General features: G+C 43.1%; 3 protein-coding genes and 1 pseudogene across 3 annotated transcripts; 3 read left to right on the top strand and 1 right to left on the bottom strand.

Annotated features, from left to right (window-relative positions):
- Positions 1–1,879: 1,879 nt before the first annotated feature.
- LOC121088825 (histone H2A-IV) lies at positions 1,880–2,405 on the bottom strand. The gene has a single exon (XM_040595409.1). The coding sequence runs from the start codon at positions 2,312–2,314 to the stop codon at positions 1,925–1,927; it is 390 nt and encodes a 129-aa protein (XP_040451343.1). The 5' UTR covers positions 2,315–2,405; the 3' UTR covers positions 1,880–1,924.
- Positions 2,406–2,654: 249 nt separating this feature from the next.
- Positions 2,655–3,169, top strand: LOC121088831 (histone H2B 8). Its single transcript, XM_040595417.1, has one exon. The coding sequence runs from the start codon at positions 2,708–2,710 to the stop codon at positions 3,086–3,088; it is 381 nt and encodes a 126-aa protein (XP_040451351.1). The 5' UTR covers positions 2,655–2,707; the 3' UTR covers positions 3,089–3,169.
- Positions 3,170–22,789: 19,620 nt separating this feature from the next.
- On the top strand, positions 22,790–23,400 carry LOC121088840 (annotated as a pseudogene).
- A 268-nt stretch (positions 23,401–23,668) lies between these two features.
- Positions 23,669–24,099, top strand: LOC121088833 (histone H2B 1/2/3/4/6-like). The gene has a single exon (XM_040595420.1). It carries the CDS (start codon positions 23,684–23,686, stop codon positions 24,059–24,061), a length of 378 nt encoding a protein of 125 aa, XP_040451354.1. The 5' UTR covers positions 23,669–23,683; the 3' UTR covers positions 24,062–24,099.
- The last annotated feature ends 113 nt before the right edge of the window (positions 24,100–24,212 follow it).

The raw sequence follows: 24,212 nt of genomic DNA, 5'->3' as shown, positions 1-24,212 counted from the left end.
AAAAAAATCAACAACCCAACTTGAAAATCGCGTAAGCAGCAAGTACCGTTTCAAACCAGTCCCGCGATTCTCGTCTTGTTTCCAAGCAACATTTCGGCCGGGCACTCCCCTGTTATCTCCCTCTGCTTGAGAAACATTTTCCATTACACATTGGATTGGCAAAAAGGCTCGCTCCTCTGCCTCCAGAGGCAGGACAGTGGAAAAAGCACCACAGTTTTCCCCGCCTTAGCTCTCAGGAGGCACTTTTAAAGAACAAAGAAAACACACCCCGCCTTCAGACAGCCTGAATCGGAGACTCCAAGTCTTGCATTCCCACCTCCCCTTCGGGCAGTTTTTTCTTCCACATAAACCACTACTGAATGAAAAAAACAAATAAAAGCCCCTTTCATCGATATCGGCCTGACGAAAGAGGGAACACCGTGTCCCTTACAGGGGAAGAAAAGCTAATCTGTTCCGAGGAAACGAGGGGAGAAGCGCCTTCCCTGCCTTCCAAGCAAGGTAAACTCCCAGAGGCACGAATGGCAGAGAGGCTCCTCCCTACAAATGGCAGCCTCTCGCTTATTACCTTGATTTACACCACAATGACACACCACCACCACCCCCTTTTTTCAAACCCATCTCTGCCCATGTCCGAGCCTTTGCTCGCTGCTCCGGCCCCCGCCTCCAGGAAGCTGAAGGCGGCTCTAAAGCTCCCGGCCCCACCACCACCGACCGAGCTGGTTGCCAAGGCCGTCCCCGCCTCCACGGAGCGCAAGGGGCTCCCGCGCTCTAGCAGGCCAAGGCGACCGCTAAGAACCCCGAAAAGTCGGCGGCCGCCGTGGCCAAGAGACCCTAAAAGTCGACGAAGCCCGCCCTGCACCTAAAGGTAGCACCAAAGGGCATGGCCAAGGCAAAAAAAGGCAGCACTCGAGAGGCAATACAGTAAAAGCAAAGGAAGGCTTTACAGAAAAGCCCAACAATGCTTTTAAGCGCAGCTCAAGCTGTCAGAATGAAAAAGAACTGGAAACACCAGTACAAGTCTATACTGTTACACGGTGATCCCCTACTGCAAATATATGTGACTTTTCGTAGTGCTTCTACACAATCTCACACGCTAAGAAGAAGTACGGTTGAGCCTATCTTGTTTTAACTTGTGACCCTCCATTACAGTTTCCACCACCGATAAACTGCTCAGAACAGTAAATGCTGCTCTTTAGAAACCATCCACGATTAGTTACGGGACAGCTCCCCAGGCAAACACTAAATTCTCTCACCGCTGCCTGCAAGCAATAAATCGCAAAGAAAGAACTTCAGCGTGCAGGACAAAGCCGCCCCTACACACAAGGCACTCGGACTCCGTTACGGCCCGTGAAACAGGAACAGCAGCGCCTGCGCCGGGAGCGAAGCGCGCTCCATCCCGTCTGGGTTTGAAACCCGCGCGCTCTCCTTGGATTGGCCAGCGGCGGCCCCGCCCCCCAAAGTGGGCAGGCACAACCCCCGGCCCCTCACCCCGCCACAGCCCACCTCCGCCGCGGGTCGGGGTGCTTACCCCCCACTGGAACCAAGGAGAGGGCAGCAGCGAGCGCACGCTTGCTGTGTTCTCATCTCTCGTCACACCATGCTGCGGTGACCGATTTAATCAATCGCAACTACTACTTTTATTGATTTTTAAAAAAGTGAAACGGAGAAACATTTACATAAGAAACTTATATACAGAAAACGTCCTGACGAAAAATACAGGCGATCTACACTGATCAGAATGAAGCTGGAAGATCTAATAGTTTTGGCTTCAAAAAAGCCTTCCCCCTCACATCTAAAAATTTCCCAGATAAAAGCAAAAAAATTCTGCAGATGCACATATATTTAGGGCTTAGGTGTTCCTGCTCTTTCTGGGAAGACGTGGGTGGCTCTGAAAAGAGCCTTTGAGTTTTTTGTTTAAAGAGCTTTACTTGGCTTTAGCCTTGTGGCTGTCGGTCTTCTTGGGCAGCAGCACGGCCTGGATGTTGGGCAGCACGCCGCCCTGCGCGATGGTCACCTTGCCCAGCAGCTTGTTGAGCTCCTCGTCGTTGCGGATGGCGAGCTGCAGGTGGCGGGGGATGATGCGCGTCTTCTTGTTGTCGCGGGCCGCGTTGCCCGCCAGCTCCAGGATCTCGGCCGTCAGGTACTCCAGCACGGCCGCCAGGTACACCGGGGCGCCGGCGCCCACCCGCTCCGCGTAGTTGCCCTTGCGCAGCAGCCGGTGCACGCGGCCCACGGGGAACTGCAGCCCGGCCCGCGACGAGCGCGACTTGGCCTTGGCCCGCGCCTTCCCGCCCTGCTTCCCGCGGCCGGACATCACTTCGGTTAGAACTCTAACAGTGAAAAGAAAAGGGAAAAAAAACCAAAAAACCAAACAACCAAAAAAAGACTTACCTAACTAACGAAAAAGCTGTAAAACCAGAACAAATGTAGTGAGGGAGGCCACCCTGCCTTTTTATCCCTTCCTTCTCGGGTTCGGTGGGACTTGTGATTGGTGGAGGCGCCGATTATGAAATTAACCAATGGGAAGACAGATGCAATAGCGACCAATTGGAGCTGCTAGCTGCTTTGACATCACGAACCCGATTTGTCCAATAGACTAGAACAGCCTTGAGTCAGCTCATTTGCATACCGTCCCTATAAATACAGGGGTCGCCGCTATTGTATTTACGTCGTTACTGCGGTAGACAGGTAGTGACAGACTTGTAAAATGCCGGAACCAGCCAAATCAGCTCCTGCTCCGAAGAAAGGCTCTAAGAAAGCCGTCACCAAGACGCAGAAGAAAGGTGACAAGAAACGTAGAAAGACTAGGAAGGAGAGCTACTCGATCTACGTGTACAAGGTGCTGAAGCAGGTGCACCCCGACACGGGCATCTCATCCAAGGCCATGGGCATCATGAACTCCTTCGTCAACGACATCTTCGAGCGCATCGCCGGCGAGGCCTCGCGCCTGGCGCACTACAACAAGCGCTCCACCATCACCTCGCGGGAGATCCAGACGGCCGTGCGGCTGCTGCTGCCCGGTGAGCTGGCCAAGCACGCCGTCTCCGAGGGCACCAAGGCTGTCACCAAGTACACCAGCTCCAAGTAAATTTTTGTTTGAAAGATCAACTAACCCAAAGGCTCTTTTAAGAGCCACCCACATATTCAGTAAAAGAGTCGTTCACACTGATTCGATTCGGTGAGTGGCAATTGTGTTTAGCACTGTTTTTGTTGCCAGGCAAGAACATACTGTTTAATAGAGAAATTTTTTTCAGGAGAAAAGTACCAGGGGTTATTTGGGTCTTGCGTGTTCTCTATCCTGACTGCTCATCGGGCAGATCTATAAAGACTTAAAAGTCTGAGTTCTAAAGCTATTAAAGTTTTACTTTGTCATTTTAGAGTAATTATCTGGGTTCCAATTTTTGTATATATACAGGGAGATATGTAGCAGTGTTTAGCGTGTTTTGGTGTTTTTTCCTGCTGTTCCGATATGAAATAAAGTATGTAGGGCTTTCCTTACGTTATCAGCCTTAATCCAAATGAGTTTATGCCTTGTCTAAGAAAATGTCATTGTCGCCTTTGAACACCAGCTGTCATTCTCAAACGACTAGGCAAGCCAGAGCAGCTTGTTTACTTAAAGACATGGGGATTAATTGGTATACGTGACATTTGGAAGACTAATCTTTAATGAAAGTTATCATACTACGCACAGAGGTGAAATGTTATAAAGAACAGTATAATTTTAGTTCCACATTTTGTATGGAAGTGGTGTAGTTTTTTGTGTTGCTTCTCTAATGGAGAAAAAGCTGAGTAGGAGAGCTTCCTCTTAGATCCTAAGTGACAACGTAGTCGGAAAATACAGATAAAAAAAATAACGGATGTTGAAGAAGTGAATGAGAGAGATTTATCATACTTAATTTGGTGCAGGATATGCAGGGAAGGCTGCTTTTTCGAAAAAAAAAAACCAAAAACAAACCCAAACACGTTTGCAAAGAGGCTGAAATGTTGGCTGCAGGGGACAGGGGCGGCGGTAAAAAGCCTGCTACGCAGCCCGTGTAAAAACTCTGCATCCGCTGGGAGGTTGCCGCTATGGCAGAGCGCCCAGCCACCGCCGGCCCCGCTCGGCCGGGCAGAGCCTAGGGGAAAAGAGAAGACAGAATGCCGTCACGGCCAGCGGAGGAGGGGACTGCGGCGTGTGCTAGCAGCCGTTACCCGCCCTGCCCCCCTCCGTGCCTGTCGCCGGGCTTTTCAAATCGTTCCCAATGTCCAATGGGATTTCTGCTTTTCCTCTAGCCAATCACAGCGCGGTGGTACCCATAAATTGCGGGCCCGACGTTCGCTTTCTGCACAGACACTCACTGCCGAGTGCTTGAAGCTTATTCCGGGAAGATGGCGCGCACAAAGCAGACGGCGCGTAAGTCGACGGGCGGGAAGGCGCCCCGCAAGCAGCTGGCCACCAAGGCGGCCCGCAAGAGCGCGCCGGCCACGGGCGGCGTGAAGAAGCCGCACCGCTACCGGCCCGGCACGGTGGCGCTGCGCGAGATCCGGCGCTACCAGAAGTCGACGGAGCTGCTGATCCGCAAGCTGCCCTTCCAGCGGCTGGTGCGCGAGATCGCGCAGGACTTCAAGACCGACCTGCGCTTCCAGAGCTCGGCCGTGATGGCGCTGCAGGAGGCGAGCGAGGCCTACCTGGTGGGGCTCTTCGAGGACACCAACCTGTGCGCCATCCACGCCAAGCGCGTCACCATCATGCCCAAGGACATCCAGCTGGCCCGCCGCATCCGCGGCGAGCGTGCTTAATCTTCTAGCAAAACGGACCTTTCAGATTATCGAAAACCCAAAGGCTCTTTTAAGAGCCACCACATGGCACTAAACGGAGCTGTAAACTCTTAAGTACTGTATAGGCAGTGGTGCGTTTTGGTGTGGTTTTCGGGTGGCTTTATAGTGACCGGAGCCTGTATCTTGTCAAGTAAGTACTAAACGAAATGTGGCAGTCACAGTTCAAAAACATAGGATTTTTTCCGTAGCAAAGGAGTACGGTGTGGTTTATTCGTGACGAGGTGATTGTGCTAGGACAAATCAGTTTAGCCTAAAAGTTATGTATGCATTTTTTCAGATGGTGTAAGTTACACATTTTTGGCTGCTAAAGAAAAAGTAGGGCACGGTCTTTCCTTTTCTAAAGAAAATACTTGGCTCTAAAAGATTCATATGTATTTATCTGTTTACTGCAAAGAATGCTTTAAAGACAGCCAAAGTTGAATTTATAAAGTTAACTTTTTAGAACTGCATTTTCCATTAACTAAAATTGTATTCAGTTATGAGTAATGTAAATTCCTCTTGCTATGCTGCTTTTATTTTTATGTTCTTATGGTAACAATTTTACTGGTTTTCCCTGTGAAAAGTATTGTTTTATTTTACAAACCCCTTTTTTTGAAGGGGGGAGTGGGGTAGCGTGATTTTCCCCTGAAGCCCCAGGAAGCCCTTTCCCGCCCTTCCAGGAAAGGCACCCATCGGCAGTTTTCTTAGTGTTTTATCACCCGTTGTCTGATCGTCTCTGTCCTGAGAGACTTTCCCCTGGGCATCTTCAGCCCTTCTCAAGCACTTCTAGTTTATTTCTGACATAAATGTATTTCCAGAGCACTAGAGATAGGGTAGTTGCAAGGGTAATCTCTGCGGGTGCTGTTTTTAAGAGGTGTGCTTTTTTTTTGCTTTGGTCTTTTGGGACACACGTGGCACGTTTCATGGTGCTGGGTATCCTGTATGAATTATTAGAGATACCTATTTAGATCAACTTTCTTGGTCTGTGATTAGGCTCCCGAAAATATTTGCTGCACTGAGGAAGTGTTTTCCACGGAGTATTAGTGATCAACAACTTGACATAGTGTCCAAAATTGTTGTCAAATGGAGACTCTTCCCTGTCTGTCCTGTTCGGTCACTTAATTTTTTTTCTAGTGGACCTACCAGGAAAACAGGGTTTCTCCCTGACTTAAGTTCACCTGCACAGGCCCTCACTCTCATAATAAATAGATCTGTAGTTGGTGCCTGAAAATTGTACGTTTCCAAAAGTGTCTGACTTTCTGTCGTCCTTTAGCTCTGTGTTTATACTACAGGCTTTTTAATGTAATTTGGGAAGCTTGCTGTTCCATTGAGGTGTTGGAAATAATGTCTGATTTTTTTCAATGCTCCAAACGAGCAGCTGTGCCTTTAAGAAGCGGTTGGATCGAGTTGAATAGAGCCTTTGTTTAAACTCGGGAAAAAACCCACGGAGAACTGTGGAAATAATTCTCTTCGAAAGCCTAAACCTGCAAGACTCCTGGTTTTGTTATCTGTTGATAGGGTTCATATTAGGAAATTTTCTTTTCTGTGTCGGGAACTTGGACTCTGCAGCAAAATCTGACCAATCCAGTGCCCGGACACACCATTTTCTTTCCCTTGTTTTTCTCACTTTCAGCCATTTTCTAATACTTTACCTCGACGGGTAAAATGGAGGGGCTAATGTGTTGGAAATAGATTGTCTTAATTCCCACAGTACTATGCGATTTATTCATACATACAGCCCTCTTTTGTTCCTTGACATAGGATTTGTGTTTTTCAGAACCTATGAATTTTTTTTTACAGTAGATGATCAGCAGAGTGATTGCAGAAATGAGTCTTAGTGAAAGCAAACTGATTTCTTCTTACCGTCTGTGATGGCAAAAGATCTATTTATCTAAACCCGTTTACATGTTACAATTATTAATTAAATCATTTAAAATATTTTTTTATTTTTGTATACTAGGTGATTAATTCATAAGCAAACAGAATACTTAAATCCCAGCAGAAATTTGGGTCAAAAACTGTGCTTTCTTGCATGCACAAGAAATAAATTATTTTTGGAGGAGTGACACAGGGAAACAGGTTATATTTCCCTTAATCTCTGTCATTTTTCCTCTAGTCTTTTGAAGATCTTGGCCTGTCCTATTAAATATAGTACTATTTGGACAATTGCATGCTTGAGTTGTGAAAACCACTAACACCCCCATCAACTGAGAAGGAAACAGTTGTGCAAGGCTTCTGCAAGAAGGGTGAGCTCATATGAACTCACAATTATAATGCCTGAGTCTGAGGTAGTTCTGGGGTGTTATATGTCTTGAAAAGACATTAATAATAACCTAGCATAGCTTGTCCTAGTGGACCAGGCTAGAAATTGGGAAGAATTATGTGGATTTTAAAAGTCTGTAATAGCTGCAGATGACTGTAGTAGTGATATGGGGAACAGTGGTAGACTGATTGTATCTTAATACAGTAGTAGGCTTTGGTCTTACTTAACTTACAGAAGTGATAAATCCTATCAGTTTGCATATGGTGATGAGTTAACTGTAAAAAGAAACAGCCAAAATCCCAAATTGGATGTAAGTTTGAGAGGAATCCTTTAATAAGGTATGGGTATCAAGAGCATTTAAAATTGAGCATTTTAAGCAAAGATAAAGTGCTTAAGGATTTGAAGTACTTGCCACAAAATTCAGAATAAAATTGATGATCAATTACATCTGATGTAGAGTATATCCTGGAAGGTGTTTGCTAAAGCAAAACCCAAACATACCATGATTTAGAAATGAAGCTGTATTTGCCATAGACAGTTTTTGATATAAAACTTTTTTTAATCTAAGACACACAGGTGAGTTGGTGTAAGATATACTAATTCCAAGTGACAGTAAAAGTGGAGTTTCCTCTAATACCAGTAAGATCTAGCAGTATTTTGGTGTGTTTTGCAGGGGAGAGTGAGTAAATCAATGTGGCTAGGTAGAAGCAAAATAATGAGATGAGCAGACCAGAGTGCTGCCTAGCTGAGGACCAGCTTGCCTAGCTGAGGACCAGCTTGTAAACTGGTAGTCGTATAGGGTGCTTTTGTTGGTGACTTGTAGATGCTGAGTAAGATCTTTGCTAAGACTTGCTGGCTGTTCTGCTGTCCTCTAAGCAGACCAGGCACTCTGTTGGTAAGGTCTGGCTCAGATCACTGCTTGGAAGGATGTACTTCCTGTCAGATGGAAGGGTAAGATGGACCATAACCACTGAGGCCCTGGTGAAATACTTCCTTTCATCAAAAATGCATAAAAGAAAGTCTGAAAGCATCTTTCTAGTGCAAAAATACTAGCCCTGCTTGACTCTTACTAGTTTCTGAAAAACTCTGAACGGATGTATCCATATGAAAAGAGTTGAGGTTTTAAAATTTTGAATTAACTTGTAGTGTAAAAAACTTTAAGGGTGATATGGTGGTTTCCATGCTAGGCAGTACTTAAACCCTAAACATCCTATCCCATTCTCTTCATTTGCACATCCCTTTTCAGGGCTGCTTCACAAGTGAATCACCTGTTTGTTACAGTCTTCAGTAATCAGGATCAGTGAAGTCTGAGCTCAGCCAGCCTCAGCTCTCCTACTAGCCTGGGCAGTACTGCCTTGCTGCATCTTATCCTCTTCTCTTCCACCTTTGAATCGTACTGTGTTTTCAACTGGATATAAGCACCTTTCAGACTGTAGATGTACAGACATTGTCACAATGTTATGAACACTTGCTAAGATTTCATATTGCATATTGTTGAGCTTCAGGAAGTACTGCTTGTCAGCTACTGCTGTTAGGGATTTAGGTACATTGGCCACCATAACAAGGTCCAGTCCTTGGATCCTTCTGATTCATGTGTGGTCTGGGTGAAGGTTTCCAATTCTTCTGTTACTAGTTCTCAGGTTACAACTTGAGCTAGTGGCCTCCCGAGAGGTACCCCTGCAACAGATCATGCCCCTCAGCTACACCTGCAGCACCCAGCACTTGATCCTCAAGTCCAATCACTTAATTTTGCTTCATGGTCTCTTGATTTCTTAATGGTTTTCACTGTTGCTGGGCTGGCTGCCTTATGAAGTTACCTCATTCTCTTGGAATTGTTTCCTTGGTCCTTATCTTCATTCTGCTAGTATCTGCCAGATTAAGCTAGTCTGTGTTAGCAGCATTAGTTTTCTCAAAGTTTACTTCTGGTCAGCTCTTGCAGCTTAAGGCTTTAACTACTTTAGCTACTAGTGTTAGACTACTAATGCAAAATGAGACAATTCAGCAGAGAAAACAGGTAACCAAATTTCTTCTGTAACACTATGAAGTGGTAGTAACAGCTTCGCTGAGATTAGAGATTCCCCTTTGACTGAAGTAACATGAGTAGTAATAAAAAGGCAACCTACTCAAGGAACATACATAAACAAATCAAACCAAATGTTATGAAAAGCAGCTGGTAGATGAAAACTAAGCACAATTGGTCATGTTGGCTCTGAGAGGCAAACTCTTTGAACTAAAAATTATTGGTGTTCTAGTGTCCTGTAAAACTGTGTATAGTTCTACAGTATACTGTAAAAGATGCATTGCCCTAGTTCTAAAATTGGGTCTAACAAACATTTCCATGCCTTCTTAAAAGTTAGGGAAATGTAACACATTGTAGACCACAAAGAACTGTAGCCATAGAGTTCTCTGTAATGTGAAAGTCCAGGAGCAAAGACATTTCCAGCCTCTTTAATCTCCTTTATCCAGGGACAGGTCCTGCTTGTAGGACAGCACTGTGGCGAAGTCCCTAAGCATCTAGGTTGCAGTCTGTATGAAAAATCACCTCCTACTCTAGGCGTGTGTCTTACTGTCCTAATTGACAGTACAGAGCTGCAGTATGCAGCAGTGTTGCAAAGTCCTTACTTCTGGTGAACACTTCACTATTCTATAACTGCCAAACTCCAAAGCCTTAAACACTCTTGAAAGAGTGGTGGCCTTTACAGCTCCAATTAGTACTCATACAGCTTTAGTAATTGAAATACTGAGATGGGGAAAAAAATATACTTGTCCAAAAATGTCAAACCCGATGTATTCCTGAAACTCTGGAATTAGTATATGCAAGTGTCTGAAAGAAGAGAAGAAGTACAGCTGTAAGTATGGAGGGTGTCAGTTGCATCTAGATAGTAATAAAGAGCCCCAAATTTCTACCTGCAGCTTGTCTGGGACACCCAGGCTGTGAAAACAAAGCAGAACATAAAGCAAGGGGCAGTATAAACAAAAGCAATAGAGAGGAGAGGAAGATAATGATCAGTCCTGGACCAATAAGGCATTCTGCTATAGAGACAACCAGTGGTGAGTGAATTCCAATGCTTACAGAAGTCTTAGATGTTGAAGAGACAGAAGAATAGAATTCCTGTTAGCTTCTAAACTGCACAAGAGGCCATTCAAAGATGACCACATTGTAGCCAGCACCTCCCCCTCCCTGGAGAGCTGCTGAGGGCTCATAGCAAGCATTCCTTGTCCTGCCTGTCCCTGCAAGCAATACCGCCCTGCCCTTTTGCAAACTTGGTCTTTTGGGTATGTATCTGTTTTAGGATTGATTTAAAGAACGAAGTCAAAATTTTTTAGTGACTAAGTATCCTTTATTGGCAGTGCCGGATGCAGGGGGGACCCTTCCGCCTAACGTGCATGTTTAAAGTAACTAATTAGCTTATATTTATACAATAAGACAAACACTTAACGCCTATACATATTCATTACCTAATCCCGCCTACCCTCGCTTCGTGTGTTAATTAGCTCATTGGTCCTTCGCGCTTGCGCAAATTCCTCCAAGAATTGTGGGCAGTGGTCTCTGGGAGGAAGGCCGTAGGTCTTCCTCATGGTGTACTTTTCACCTTTTGCCTGGTATGTGATGGTCTTGCAAGTTTGCAGTGTTCTTATCGGTCTGAGCTAATTTATGTCCTTGTCGACGTTGGTTTCTTCTGCTTGTTTCTTTTACTCACTCCCTCTACATAACTTTTAAACAGGCCCCTTGTTAGAGAAAGTTAAAGAAAGAGAAACAGACTCCTCCTTTGATCAGTTATTCATTTATTATTTCTTTCAGACTATGGTTACATGGCCTAATTACTATACCTACATTCTTTGAGTAAATACAAGTCCTTAGCCTTGGTACAGGGCTGTACAGAGGATTTCATAGCCGCTTTGGTTGTGCAACTACTAGTTTCATTAGAATATATTTCTTATATTCATTAACTACAAGGCTTATTCTATCCTAAAGTGAATTCATACAATATCATTCCCCCCTTTTCTAGGTAAATGCAAATTCCTTTGCATCATATGTATCTACTTGTATTCAAACACCAAAGCATACACTTAAATAATATACATACAAATATTCCAAATACTATAAAAATTATTATTACAACAAATATCTGCTTCAACCATTGAAGGTCAGGTAACCAAGAAGTCATCTTGTTCCACATTTCTTCAAATCCCCAAGAAAGATCATCTTTTGTAATCTCGTGCAATACTCTGGTTTGTTACCAAATTTCTTCTAAATCAGTGGAAACTCTTCTGCTCTGATCTATGTATATACAACAACTGGTATTACTAATTGTACATATTCCCCCTTGAGCAGCCAATAATAAATACAAAGCCATTCTGTTCTGTAATTCCAATTGTGACAAGCTAGATATTTCTATTTGCTATGTCTTTATAGCATCAATTGTTTTATTTTCCAAGTTTTCTATCATTGCTGATATATTGACTATAGGGTTTTTTTTTTTTCAGTTCACTTACCCCTAACCACGGTATAAACCATCGGGCAAAGCTATGAAAAGCACTTGGCTTTTCTATTAAAGAATTTTTGATTACTCGTCTAATTCTCTGCATATGATTTCTCAGGTATCCTTTTGACAAAGAATCATGTAACATCATGTTAGGAACTACTGCTCCTAAGGTACATGTTCCCATCCAGTTTTTTGGTAATATCTTTAAGGCTGTATCATTACACAGCCAGTACCATCCTCTTCCTTCCAGTATTGGCCAAGCTGTGGAATTAACAGAAATAGAGGTACCAATACTTAAAGTTGTATTACAAGAAGTTTGATTTCCTACATAGGTCACAGGGTTACAGTCCATGTTTCCCAATCCTTTGGGTGGATTACATCACTGAACATACGTATAGTATGACTCTTGCACCTTAGGACTATTTATCTCTAATTTCAAAATTTCATCATTTTCAATACTCCAAGAGGTATTTTCCCACAGTTTTTCCCAAGATTTATTCCTAGGTAATGGAATTCCAATCAATGATACACCCTTTTCTCCATATTCAGGCAGATGTGTACATATCCAACAATCAGTTTTATTCAGAGCCTGAGATATGCCTTGTACCAGGGATAAATGTACATTATTATTCCACAGAGTTAAATACAAATTTGGCAAACATCTGACTATAATTATGACCTGAAGAATCGTAGTTCTGTGGGTCCTGCCAGGGCAACGGCCCATGATTTCTCATGAGTTTTCTTTACTCTTGAATAATGGATCCAAGCGGCTTGTTCTTTTCTGTTCATCTTCGTCACTTTGTGAAGAGAAATACTGGATTCACAAGTGAAGAAATCTGTTTTCACATTACATGAGACTTTGCTGGACTGTTATTCTGTTCTAGTTCATGTTTGTTAATAAATTGTTATTTGTTGTTTACTAATTGTCAAATGGTTCATTGAAGTTACTTTGCATCAAACACACAGTTTTCAAAATAAATCCAAAGGGTTGGGTAATACATATAATAATAACCTACAAAAACAAAACCTAAACCCAACACTTATAGCTATATGTTTCACTTAAAATATAGTGTTTATAGTTCATTTTAATAATATTGATTTTTATTATTACTTAACACTTTTTTTACATGCATCACTGTCACAGGTAGACTATAGGGATTTTGCATGCATGGCCTTTCCAGATTTTTCCAACACATTCCATGGGGCTTTAAAATTGCGTATGCACATGTTCAAAGGTATACACAGATCATGCGTGTGATAAAAACATGGCTACTGCATGTCCAGATGAAGTCCCAAACCCATTTCCTGACCTTACCACTCCAGTAAGTCTATTAATGGTAACATTTATGGCACTATGGTCAAACGACAGGTCCCTGTTTTCAATGTAATGTTTTCTCACCACCAGACCACCACATCACCTGCCAGGGAAGAAGGGTCTAGAGTGCACATTTCCCCCTCTGAACATTCTGTATGGTGAGTGTTCTTAAAATGTTTAACCTATATGGTTCATTAGAAAGGGGAATGAAACTTTTTTTTCTTCCTGTTGTTGTTTAGGCAGAGGGTGTGTTTTTCTGCTGTCACACATCAAGAACTTATGGCAGAGGTGGAAAAGTATAAAAGTCATTACCATATCCTCGTCTATGCGTTCCTGGTGGTTGTTTTTGCTGTTATTGCATGTTAGTTATAACGTGTTGAATTCACCTTATAAAACATGGAACAGCACATGGCAAAAACAGTAAGGTGGCTAATAAATAAAACAGGATTCATTTTACCCAGGGGCTCCTGAGAAGCCAGGAAAACAAGTCAATATTTGTCTTTCCAAGTTCGGACTGGAATAGGGGCTAACTTCCCTATCTCTGATGTGATTTGTTTAACTACCTCACCATTGTCATCAATTTTCAAACAACAATTGGAAACATTTAATTTACCACAAACACCTCCTTCTTCGGCTAGCAGGTAATCGAGAACCACCCTGTGTTGATAAATTGCATTTCACATCAAGAGCTTTAGCTGTTTGATTAGTAATAATTTCCAAGACAGCTTGTAGAGGAATGACACTATTCAGATTGTAGATAGGTTCTTGAGCACCACTAATGAGTTCATTAGGATTCCAAGTTGCAGGTGCATAATACTGTATGATACGTTGGGGTGTCCATTCATGTAATAAATATTGGTACCCCCCTTTTCTTGGGAGTTTGGAAAAATCAACTTGTCACTGTTGCCCTGGCTAATTTTCAAACACATTTCACATTGCTGTTTTATTTTATCACCTGTTTTATTACAGTATACAGGTTCCGCCCTATCAATTTCTGATTTAGACTTTTACATAAATTATCAGCTCCCCAGTGTGTCTTATTCTGTTAGGGCTGTGGCCCATATTAAATTCGATGGTACCACTATACAACCATCCCTCAAATAAGTCCACTTATTTTATCATTCATGTTCTGAATTAGCTTTAAGTTTTCTTTAGAATAGTTTGGCTCCTGATCTGTACTTACAGTTTGGATTTTACCATCTGGTATTAAGGATAATTCCTCCTTTCCTACCTCCTCTGCTACTTGTCTGGCCTCATGGTTGGCCAGGCAGTTTCCAATTTCCAGATCAGTGCCTCAGTGGGCCATCTTATGCTCTTCCTTCCTGGATGACCCTCTTGTAACGGAGGAGGTCATTCCTCACATCAAGGTCTGGCATGGCATATGTCCCCACCACTCAACGCCTACTGGGTTGCAGCCAACAGCAGAGCTCAAGATTCTTCTTGGTGGCAAACACAGAGGCCAACCCAGTCTTGCCCTTGATTGTGGTAGGAGGCACTTGACCAACCTTATGCCTTGTACTTTGTTGTCCGTGCAGAGTTTCATCTGGCATCCCATAACAAGTCCCTGTCATGGTAAAACACACAGATTTACATTAGTAGAACTATTACAGAGTGTATTTTATTTTAGTTTTTATGCCAATAACCCCCACAGCCCTGCTGACCACGGGATAGTGTTTTACCTGAACTAGGCAGGCCTCCCGTTTATCATTTTTACTGTAACAGGGAAGGCATTTTTCGCCTTACCTGGAATTTATTTCCAGATATACCTGGTTAAAGATTTCTTTTACTTCAGGGAGGTCCTCTCTTCCACTTTTCTGTTGAATTAAAGATAAGCTCAACATTTTAATAAATTGATCATTTTTAACTTTTGGTTTCATTTCCCCTTCTTTAAAGGTCTAGATGTTCTAATAAATCTCATCCCAACAAAGATTTTGGTGAATTTGGCATTCTTATTTGTTTTCTTGGTTTGTACTTTAAAGGTTTCAGGATATTTTCCTGGTGGCCAGCAGCTCCCACAACTGTAACAAATTCTTTTCACTGAAGTTTAACACCAAGGAAGTTGGTTTTGTATTCACCAACTTTTCTACATCACAATTACCTAGTAACAATCAACTCGAACCTTTATCCAGTTCTATTCACAACCAACTTTCAAACATCGAAATTTCCCCATCAAAGATTCACCTTTATTCTGCTCAGACCCGCTGTCTGCTCTAAAGGGGCCGTTACCGGTCCTGTTGTACTGCAAATGCTGCAGCAATTGGGGTGACAATGTCAGGTCTTTCTGCTTAATCGTCAGCAACAGCAACCCCCTCCTCCTCACCATCAGGAGGATTCGGGGCAGGAGATGCTCTTGCTGCTCTGCAGGTTACACAAGTCTGCCTCTGCAACAGCGCTTCTGTTTTAACCCTTTCTTACCCTGAACGCAAAACTGTTACTTGTTGCTTTAAGTCTGTGTTCTTACGTATCAGCCTTCGCGGGCGAACAGCAAACACCCTGCCGTGCGTCCAGCAGGACTCAGCCGCACCTTCGAGGGGGTACGGGGGGTTGTACAAACTCACCCCAATACTTTAACACTTTCACACGGTCTTTGACTCTCCACCCCCCACCCACCCCCTGCTTCAGATCTTACATACATTAGTATAAGTTTTATCTTACAACGTGTTTCATTCTGGTTGCTCCACAGAAGGAACCACAACCCGAGCTCTCTCTTTTTTTTTTTAATTTATTTATTTATTTATTTTTTTTTTTACACAAATATTTCAACGGGAACATCCTTTTAGTTTAGGTCTCAGGTTTTTTGTTGTTGTTGTTTTTTTGTGGGTTTGCTGTTTTTTTTTTTTTTTTTTTTTTTTTTAATCCTTTTCTAGAGCCATAATCAAAGATCAGGTGGTGTTAATCCCACACTCCTGTCACAGAAACATATCAGCACACATGTCTTGAGGCGAGAGGAAAATGGGATGAAGTATAACATTTACTGTAATAAAACATTATAATTCAGTGTCCCATTTAAGGGCCATGTCTCTCAGTCCCCCAACTTATACAGAGGCCACCACTGATTACAGTACTTACAAAAGTTCTCTTATTCACGCTTCCCCAGGCTGCCCCCCCTCCCCCCGCCATTTCCTTCCAGTGACTTAAAACACATCCCAACAGACTCTTTCTTACTATTCCACCGCTTTGTTATCTCAATCGCTATCCCAGCCACAGAACACTCTAATTTCAGTTACAGCTTTCTTTCTTATCCCAGGGCGTCCAAACCTTACAGTTAGGGCATTCAGTTTCTTGTCCCCACCATATAATAATTCTTTACACCATATACGCTTTAAAACATATAGAGGTTCACATTCACCCCTCGGATGTTCAAGACAATAACCACACACCAATATTTATAATATACTTAATACAGAAATGTTCTCACATTTCCAGCATAAATGCGTATAACAATTATTAATAACCTTATAATTATTAATTAAAAGACCACCTTTCTCCACATTCCAGCTTATAAAGCGGCCACCATTGATTACAATATTTTAGCAATGTTTTCCTATTCACATTTCCACCAGCGGATCCTCCAATATCCTTCCAATGACTCAAAACACATCCTAAAGGGCTTTTCTTTGAAATCCCACCACTTTGTTTTCCTCCCATTTTCCACTTCACACTAACAGAATACACTTAACACTTACAAAATGCAACATGCAGGTACCTTTCTACAGCAACATCAAAACTCCACTATTATTGCCAAGAGCATAGCCAAAATCACAATAACAATAATCAGAGTCAAATTCCACATCCAATACGTCAAAAAACCGTAAAAAGCAAGATTACCAAGAATATAGCCAAAATCACAATATCGATAATCAGAGTCAAATTTCCATACTCAGTAAGTCAGAAAACCGTAATAAGCGAGACCGTACCAAACGAGCCCCATAGGTGGACTTGCCAGGCTCCAAACGGCAATTTAATGCCAACCAAACGTATACTTAAGGTGCTAGCCACAAAAGTGTACACCACCCTGCAGAAGTTTAACTTTTGACTTACGGGCAGTTCCAAATGACCGGTCTACCAACCAAACAAACCAAAATAAAGAATACCGCCACTTACAGCAATGGGGTCCTTGTCTGCCGCCGCAGTGATCCGCTGAGTCAAGGAGTCCCTCTGGGAAATCCTGGGGGTACCCTGGGGAGTCCTATCCCCAGCGGGTCCTACAGCCCAGCAGAGAAGTGTCTCACCTGGGTCGCCAGATTGATTTAAAGAACGAAGTCAAAATTTTTTAGTGACTAAGTATCCTTTATTGGCAGCGCCGGATGCACGGGGGACCCTTCCGCCTAACGTGCATGTTTAAAGTAACTAATTAGCTTATATTTATACAATAAGACAAACACTTAACGCCTATACATATTCATTACCTAATCCCGCCTACCCTCGCTTCATGTGTTAATTAGCTCATTGGTCCTTCGCGCTTGCGCAAATTCCTCCAAGAATTGTGGGCAGTGGTCTTTGGGAGGAAGGCCGTAGGTCTTCCTCATGGTGTACTTTTCACCTTTTGCCTGGTATGTGATGGTCTTGCAAGTTTGCAGTGTTCTTATCGGTCTGAGCTAATTTATGTCCTTGTCGACATTGGTTTCTTCTGCTTGTTTCTTTTACTCACTCCCTCTACATAACTTTTAAACAGGCCCCTTGTTAGAGAAAGTTAAAGAAAGAGAAACAGACTCCTCCTTTGATCAGTTATTCATTATTTCTTTCAGACTATGGTTACATGGCCTAATTACTATACCTACATTCTTTGAGTAAATATAAGTCCTTAGCCTTGGTACAGGGCTGTACAGAGGATTTCATAGCCGCTTTGGTTGTGCAACTACTAGTTTCATTAGAATATATTTCTTATATTAATTATATTTTAACTACAAGGCTTATTCTATCCTAAAGTGAATTCATACAATATCAGGATGCACAAGTGAAATCACTTTTGCTTTAAAATAATGCTTTCCATGCCTTTTCAGTTCTTGCACTGAGCTTTGCTGCAGGACATCAACGTCTAGATGATGTGGGGTTTTTCTTAATATCAGTTAACAATTAATCATGGAGAAATAACGATTTGTTATTCAGCTTCCAGGCAATTGTAGTGTATGCTTCAGTTCCAGAACAACTTCCCTATCTTCTAGGCTGTTTTACCCCTAAACACTGACAAGTTGCTAGCATAGGACTGGGAAGAAAATGTGTTACTAGGATTGATGGCTCCACCTTTATACATCAGCAGAGACTGTACTGTGCTCTGTTATCTGTTCTGATGCACATGTGGTTCTGAAATGTAGTTTAGAAATTCAAAAAACTGCTCAAATCTCCTGTGTATGCTTTTTGCTTTGATCTTTACCCTTTATACTGACCCATCATTATACATTTCTAAAGACCTTCCAGTATTTCCTTGCCTCCCCTGTATAATGAGTATTTGAGATGGTTATGACCACCCCCCTTCTCTCTGCACTTGTGGGATGGTTTATTTGGTTGGGGTTTTTTTTTGTGTGTGGTGTTGGTTTTCTGTTTGTTTTTTGGTTTTTTTTTTTGTGTGTGTGTGTATGGTTGTTTTTTTTTTTTTTTGTAGCCCAACACACCACTGAGATAGACCAGTGAAGTTATACAAAATGCTGATCTGTAAAGCTTCAGTCTGTGAGGCCATTAGTAAGGAAGAAATTGTTCCAGAGGGCACATGAGATAATTTTCATTAAGTGTTCAATGTGCTCACACATGAATCTTAGCATAATATGCCAATGTTTTAATGTGCATGTCGATGCAGAGCTTAATGCATGGTGTAAGAAGCATGATGGAAAAGGGAAGAAGAATGGTTTCTGGTGTTGCCTAAAGTCCTGAATTAACTATATGTTAAACAAGTATGTGCACTAAGTTTAAGTTAAGATGACCCGCTCTCTCAAGCCATCAAAACTGATGTATGAAGGACTACTTGATTGTGGGAGTCAACCTTTGGAAACAACACATAGTAAGATCACAGTTACCTAAATGATGCAGAAAGAAGCCTTCAAGTAAGAAAGTTCTGGCTACAAGAGAAGACAAGCTGAATAACGTGTTGCAGCCCACAGGAAATTAGTTGGAAGTAGGACAAAATTAATTGTGGTAGTGGGAGATCGCAACCTTCAACTCAAATACAGCCCCCTCCCCCCAAGAGGGCAAACCCCCGCTTTGGGAGCATGTGTAGGTCACTTGCATTGGAAGCAAGAAACTTGTAACCAATCCTGTGCGTGAATGAAATGAAATATGTAATGTGCTATGAATATGCAAGTACTCTACTTCCTATAACGTGTACCCTCTAACAGCTTGGTGTGCATGTTAGCAGGAAAAATCCCCCACGCACCCAGCACTGCAATAAATCAATGGCAAATTATAAACTGTCATTTGCTTTGGAGAGTTTTCCTGGTTACAATTTTTGGTAACACTGGGACACAGCCTTTCAGGAACCGCCAAAAATTGAATGCAAAGCTTGGTGTGGTTTAGATGCCGATTTAATGAGCTGAGCTCTGAACATTTTCAGTATTAGACTACTCATGGTCCATGAAAAGCAGGCAAGATCCCCACTGCACCAATGCAATAAGTAGCATTTGAGAATTTCTGTTTACTTTTGTGCAGTCAGCCAGCTCATTGTCAAAATCGCTCACGCTGACTTTAAAGGACTTCAAAGCAAAGAACCAGATTTGTTGTTGTTTTGGGGAAAAGCAACATATCTGGAAAAAAATTAAACTTTTTTACATGGATATGGACTAGTCCACTTCCAGGAGAGATTATTTTACAAGTCTAAGAGGTAATTACACAGATGCCAAAGAAAATGCAGGGGTTGGTTGCCAAACTACTCTGGTACTATCAGCCTAGGTCAATATAACACAAAAGTTTCAGCAAACCAAACGTGTCACTCCACCTCTGCATTCAATACCTGAAAACTGTCACAGTGTAAGCAGCATTGCCAGGCCAGTTCTTGCTGTTTCACTGGTTTAGGCAGGTGTGTGCAGAGTTTGAGTTTGCCTTGCAGAGGCATAAGTGCAGTCTACACAAATAAAATGAACAGTCTAATGTGAAATAGTAAATACTGATTACATGCTATGAGGACTGCATAGCAGCTGGTATGTGTGTGCATGAGTATGTGCAGTTGTTATACATTTTCAGGTATCTGTCACTTCTGATATCTTTAGACTTAGCCCAAATACAAAGTTCTTAATTTATCCCTGTAAAATGTACCTGTGTGATGGTCCTGGAATGAACAGGGAAAGACCAAATTAAAGGTACTTCAAAATACATTGTATTTTAAGAACACTACAAAATATTGATACTTTGTATCCTCAAGAGTATTTGGGGGTCTGGTTTGATATCTATAATTTTTAAAAAAATACCTTAGAAATAACATTTAAGAGTTAATATTTATCAACTGTTTAACTAAAAGTACAGTTTAAAGTTCTCACTAATCTACCACACTGCCCCAGTACAGATGCAGAACTCCACTACTGTACTATCTAGCAGAGCTGCCCTCACCCATGTCCCACAGAAATGCAAAGCAGCACTCCCAGGCCTTTCCCGAGACCCTCCATGAGACCCTGCCTGGTGTTCGCTGTTGCAAAAGGAATGATTCTCCCTTTCTTCTCCTTGAGATATTTTTCCACAAGTGTTTCATTTATCCATCAATCCTATGGCTGTCTTTACTGAACATTCCGATTTGGGTTTTGGAGTTGCTGATGGATTTTGCTCTGTAAACTTAAGAGGCTTATCTGACTGGAGGCTGACAAGCACAATACTAACGGATCTATCACTTAATTGTAGGAGACTCTAGTTTAAATGTAGGAATCAAATAGAAGGCTGACTGGTGGTGTTTATAAAAAGATGACTAACCAGAGAAGCCAAGAGGGCCTCATATCAAGGGAAAAACAAACAAATAGGCTATGACACTTCACTGAACACTTAAGTCACAGTTCCAAAACTGGTGGTTGCCGGAATTATAAAATAGTTTCTGTCAATATATTTGCACAATTTTAAAAAGAAGGCTGAAGAGTTTTGAACAAGCTTGTCTGGTGAGGAAGGAAATGGAAGAAAAGCTAAAAGTTAACAGATATTGAAAGGAAAAAACACCCCACTTTTCTGCCTTATGTTTCTCTGTTTGGAAAAAGTAATATATAAAAAGATACATTAAAAATGTCTATCTTCTAAAAGGATAGTAACTTGCTTTTTGCACATATATCTATTATAAACTCTAGGGCATGAGGGGGGGTGGTAAAGGGAAAGAATGAGGTAAAGTTCTTAACCTATTGTATAATCTGTTATGATTAATACATAAGGAAGGTGTGTGTGTGTATCTGTCTGTCTGTGTGAGCGCAGTACTGAAACTTTTTTTTTTGTTTTCCTAAGAAGTTACAGAAATTTATGCCAGTGAAGATTTTTTCATAATGCTATAAATTCTCAGAATATGAAGACTAAATGCAAATTAAAACAGAAACCACACCATAACAAAATCCTTGATAATATCTTCAAGAAATTTTTAATTTTCCCATTTCTTGAAGACTTATTTATGTTTATTTCAATATTCCTCTATTAAATGGGAAAATGATTTATTATTGCCAAAGTCACTATAAATTAGTGAAAACCTGTGCAGTTAAAAAGAAGAAAGAAAACCCCCAAGTAGTCCAAAACCATTTTAGGTTTCTAATTTTGAAATTGTATTTAATCTCAGTATATATTATTTTAATATTAATCTGTTTCAGGAAGTAAAGTTTATTAGTTTAAGCAAGTTTGCCCTAAACCAGGGAAGTTAGTAACATGAGAACATTAATCTGTGGGGTTTTGTTAACCTTTAAAAATACAACTAGCATTCCTATATTAAATGGCATGTGTTTAGCATGGAAATAACTGAAGCATTAATGTGAGAGTAGTGTAACAGTCTTTTTTTTCCATTAAGGTACTGAGGTCTCTTGCTTCCCCAATAGGGAGAATTCCCAGAATATGGTGTTGTGACTTGTGCTGCTTCATTATGGTCTGTTCTCTTGAAATAATTCTTGAGGCTCTCAGCTTTTCTCAGAATGGTCCAAAATATCTTTGATAAGTAAAGGTATGACAAATATATGTATGTGTGTGTGTATGCATGCGCTGTGACGAAAAAAACCCAAATCCAAATTAATCATGTTTTAAGTTACAGGAAGGAAATACTACGTTGCATTTTAAAAAAGAAAAGATCCCTTGTCTTATCACGTAGCTTGAGTGTTTCCTTCCCGTCCACTTTTAAGCAACACGTAGCAGGACTTAGCAACAGAAAGAAGCTGTAGGTAGATGACAAGGCTGGAAAAGATTCTATGAATATACCCGAAGAAGGTCTCGATGCAGGCAAATATTACATAGCTAAAAATTTTTGAAAGCAACACGTGAAGCGTCCAAAGCAAAACCGGGGGCGGGCGGGGACCGGCGGCGGGGCGGGGCGGCAGCGTGAGCGCGGCCCCGGATTGGCCGGATTTTGCCGCAGACCCGCGGGCAGCGGGGAGGGCCGGGGCTGGGGGCGCCGCCGCAGCCGGTCTCGCCACCGTCGGAGACCCGGCGCTGCCTCGCAACGGCCGCCCGCGCAGGGGGGCAGGGACGGGGCGGGTGGGTCAGGAAAGAAGCCGAAAGACGGGCCGGGGCAGCGCGCAGGGCGGCCGGGCGGCGGGAGGCGCGGGGCGGAAGCGCAGCCCCGCCCGCGACAGGCGGAGCCACCGGGCGCGTCGCGGGGGCCGGTGCCGGGGAGAGCGCCTCGGCCGCCGTCTCGCGGGAAGCCCGCGCCGAGCCGCGCGGGGACCGCCCGGGGGCGGCGGGCGGGGGCAAGGGCGGAGACTGGGGCCGAGCCCCCCGCCTCCGCGCCGCAGTCCTCAACCAGGTCGGCTCCCGGGGAATATACTGCGGCTCCACGGTGGCGGCGGCGTGCAGTGTGCGGCTGCAGTAACGCTAGCATGTCTGGCAGAGGCAAGGGCGGGAAGGGGCTCGGCAAAGGGGGCGCCAAGCGCCACCGCAAGGTGCTGCGCGACAACATCCAGGGCATCACCAAGCCGGCCATCCGGCGCCTGGCGCGGCGCGGCGGCGTGAAGCGCATCTCGGGGGCTCATCTACGAGGAGACGCGCGGCGTGCTGAAGGTCTTCCTGGAGAACGTGATCCGCGACGCCGTCACCTACACCGAGCACGCCAAGCGCAAGACGGTCACGGCCATGGACGTGGTGTACGCTCTCAAGCGCCAGGGGCGCACCCTCTACGGCTTCGGCGGATAAACTTGAATTGCAAACGTTAACGCTGTCAAAATCAAGGCTCTTTTCAGAGCCACCCACATATTTCACAACGAGAGCTGTTCATTACTGAAATACATAGTTTCCAAACTTAACAGAGCTGTAACGTTAAAACACGAATTGTAACAAATTGAGAATTAAAAAGCTGGAGCAAAATTCAGTCTTTATAAGCATCCTGAATAACTACTGCAAAATGCCCAGTGTACTAAGAGCACACATGTTAAATAATAACATTAGTAACTGTATTCAAGTGTGTTTTTTGTTTACGTATTTATGTAAGTTTTTTAGCTGGTGAAGATAGTACCCTCATCACAATAACTGCAAAGCAGACTCATGTAGAATGCAGTGCTTAAGCCGTGGCTATTACAGGATGGAAGTGCCTCTACATTAAGCTTTTCTACTGTAATAAAAATGGGATTATTACAATCCACTAATTTGTATAACGCCTTTATAAATGCCGAGGGATGCAAGGGCTATTTTCGATGTTCTTGAAGGTATAGTGAAGATCTTTGAAAGAAACTTTTAAGGATGCCTGAGCCGGCTAAATCTGCCGCCGCACCCAAGAAGGGCTCCAAGAAGGTGGTGACCAAGACACAGAAGAAAGGTGACAAGAAGCACAAGAGCCGCAAGGAGAGCTACTCAATCTACGTGTACAAGGTGCTGAAGCAGGTGCACCCCGACACGGGCATCTCATCCAAGGCCATGGGCATCATGAACTCCTTCGTCAACGACATCTTCGAGCGCATCGCCGGCGAGGCCTCGCGCCTGGCGCACTACAACAAGCGCTCCACCATCACCTCGCGGGAGATCCAGACGGCCGTGCGGCTGCTGCTGCCCGGTGAGCTGGCCAAGCACGCCGTCTCCGAGGGCACCAAGGCTGTCACCAAGTACACCAGCTCCAAGTAGAGTGTCTTGGACCGTTACTTTTAACCCAAAGGCTCTTTTTAAGAGCCACCAATTTTTTTCAGATAGAAGGGCTGAGTTGCTGTTTTTCTTGGGAGGTAGAAGTTATGTAAACAGCCTGTTCATTTGCACATTACTGAAAAGTTAAGTACTT

Source organism: Falco naumanni, chromosome 5 (assembly GCF_017639655.2).
Source record: "Falco naumanni isolate bFalNau1 chromosome 5, bFalNau1.pat, whole genome shotgun sequence".
Classification (NCBI taxonomy): domain Eukaryota; kingdom Metazoa; phylum Chordata; class Aves; order Falconiformes; family Falconidae; genus Falco; species Falco naumanni.
This window is presented reverse-complemented; position numbering and strand designations above follow the sequence as displayed.

What these genes read in the sequence shown, in the direction of transcription:
- LOC121088825 (XM_040595409.1), bottom strand. Translation starts at nt 2,314, where the DNA reads ATGTCCGGCCGCGGGAAGCAGGGCGGGAAGGCGCGGGCCAAGGCCAAG.
- LOC121088831 (XM_040595417.1), top strand. Translation starts at nt 2,708, where the DNA reads ATGCCGGAACCAGCCAAATCAGCTCCTGCTCCGAAGAAAGGCTCTAAG.
- LOC121088833 (XM_040595420.1), top strand. Translation starts at nt 23,684, where the DNA reads ATGCCTGAGCCGGCTAAATCTGCCGCCGCACCCAAGAAGGGCTCCAAG.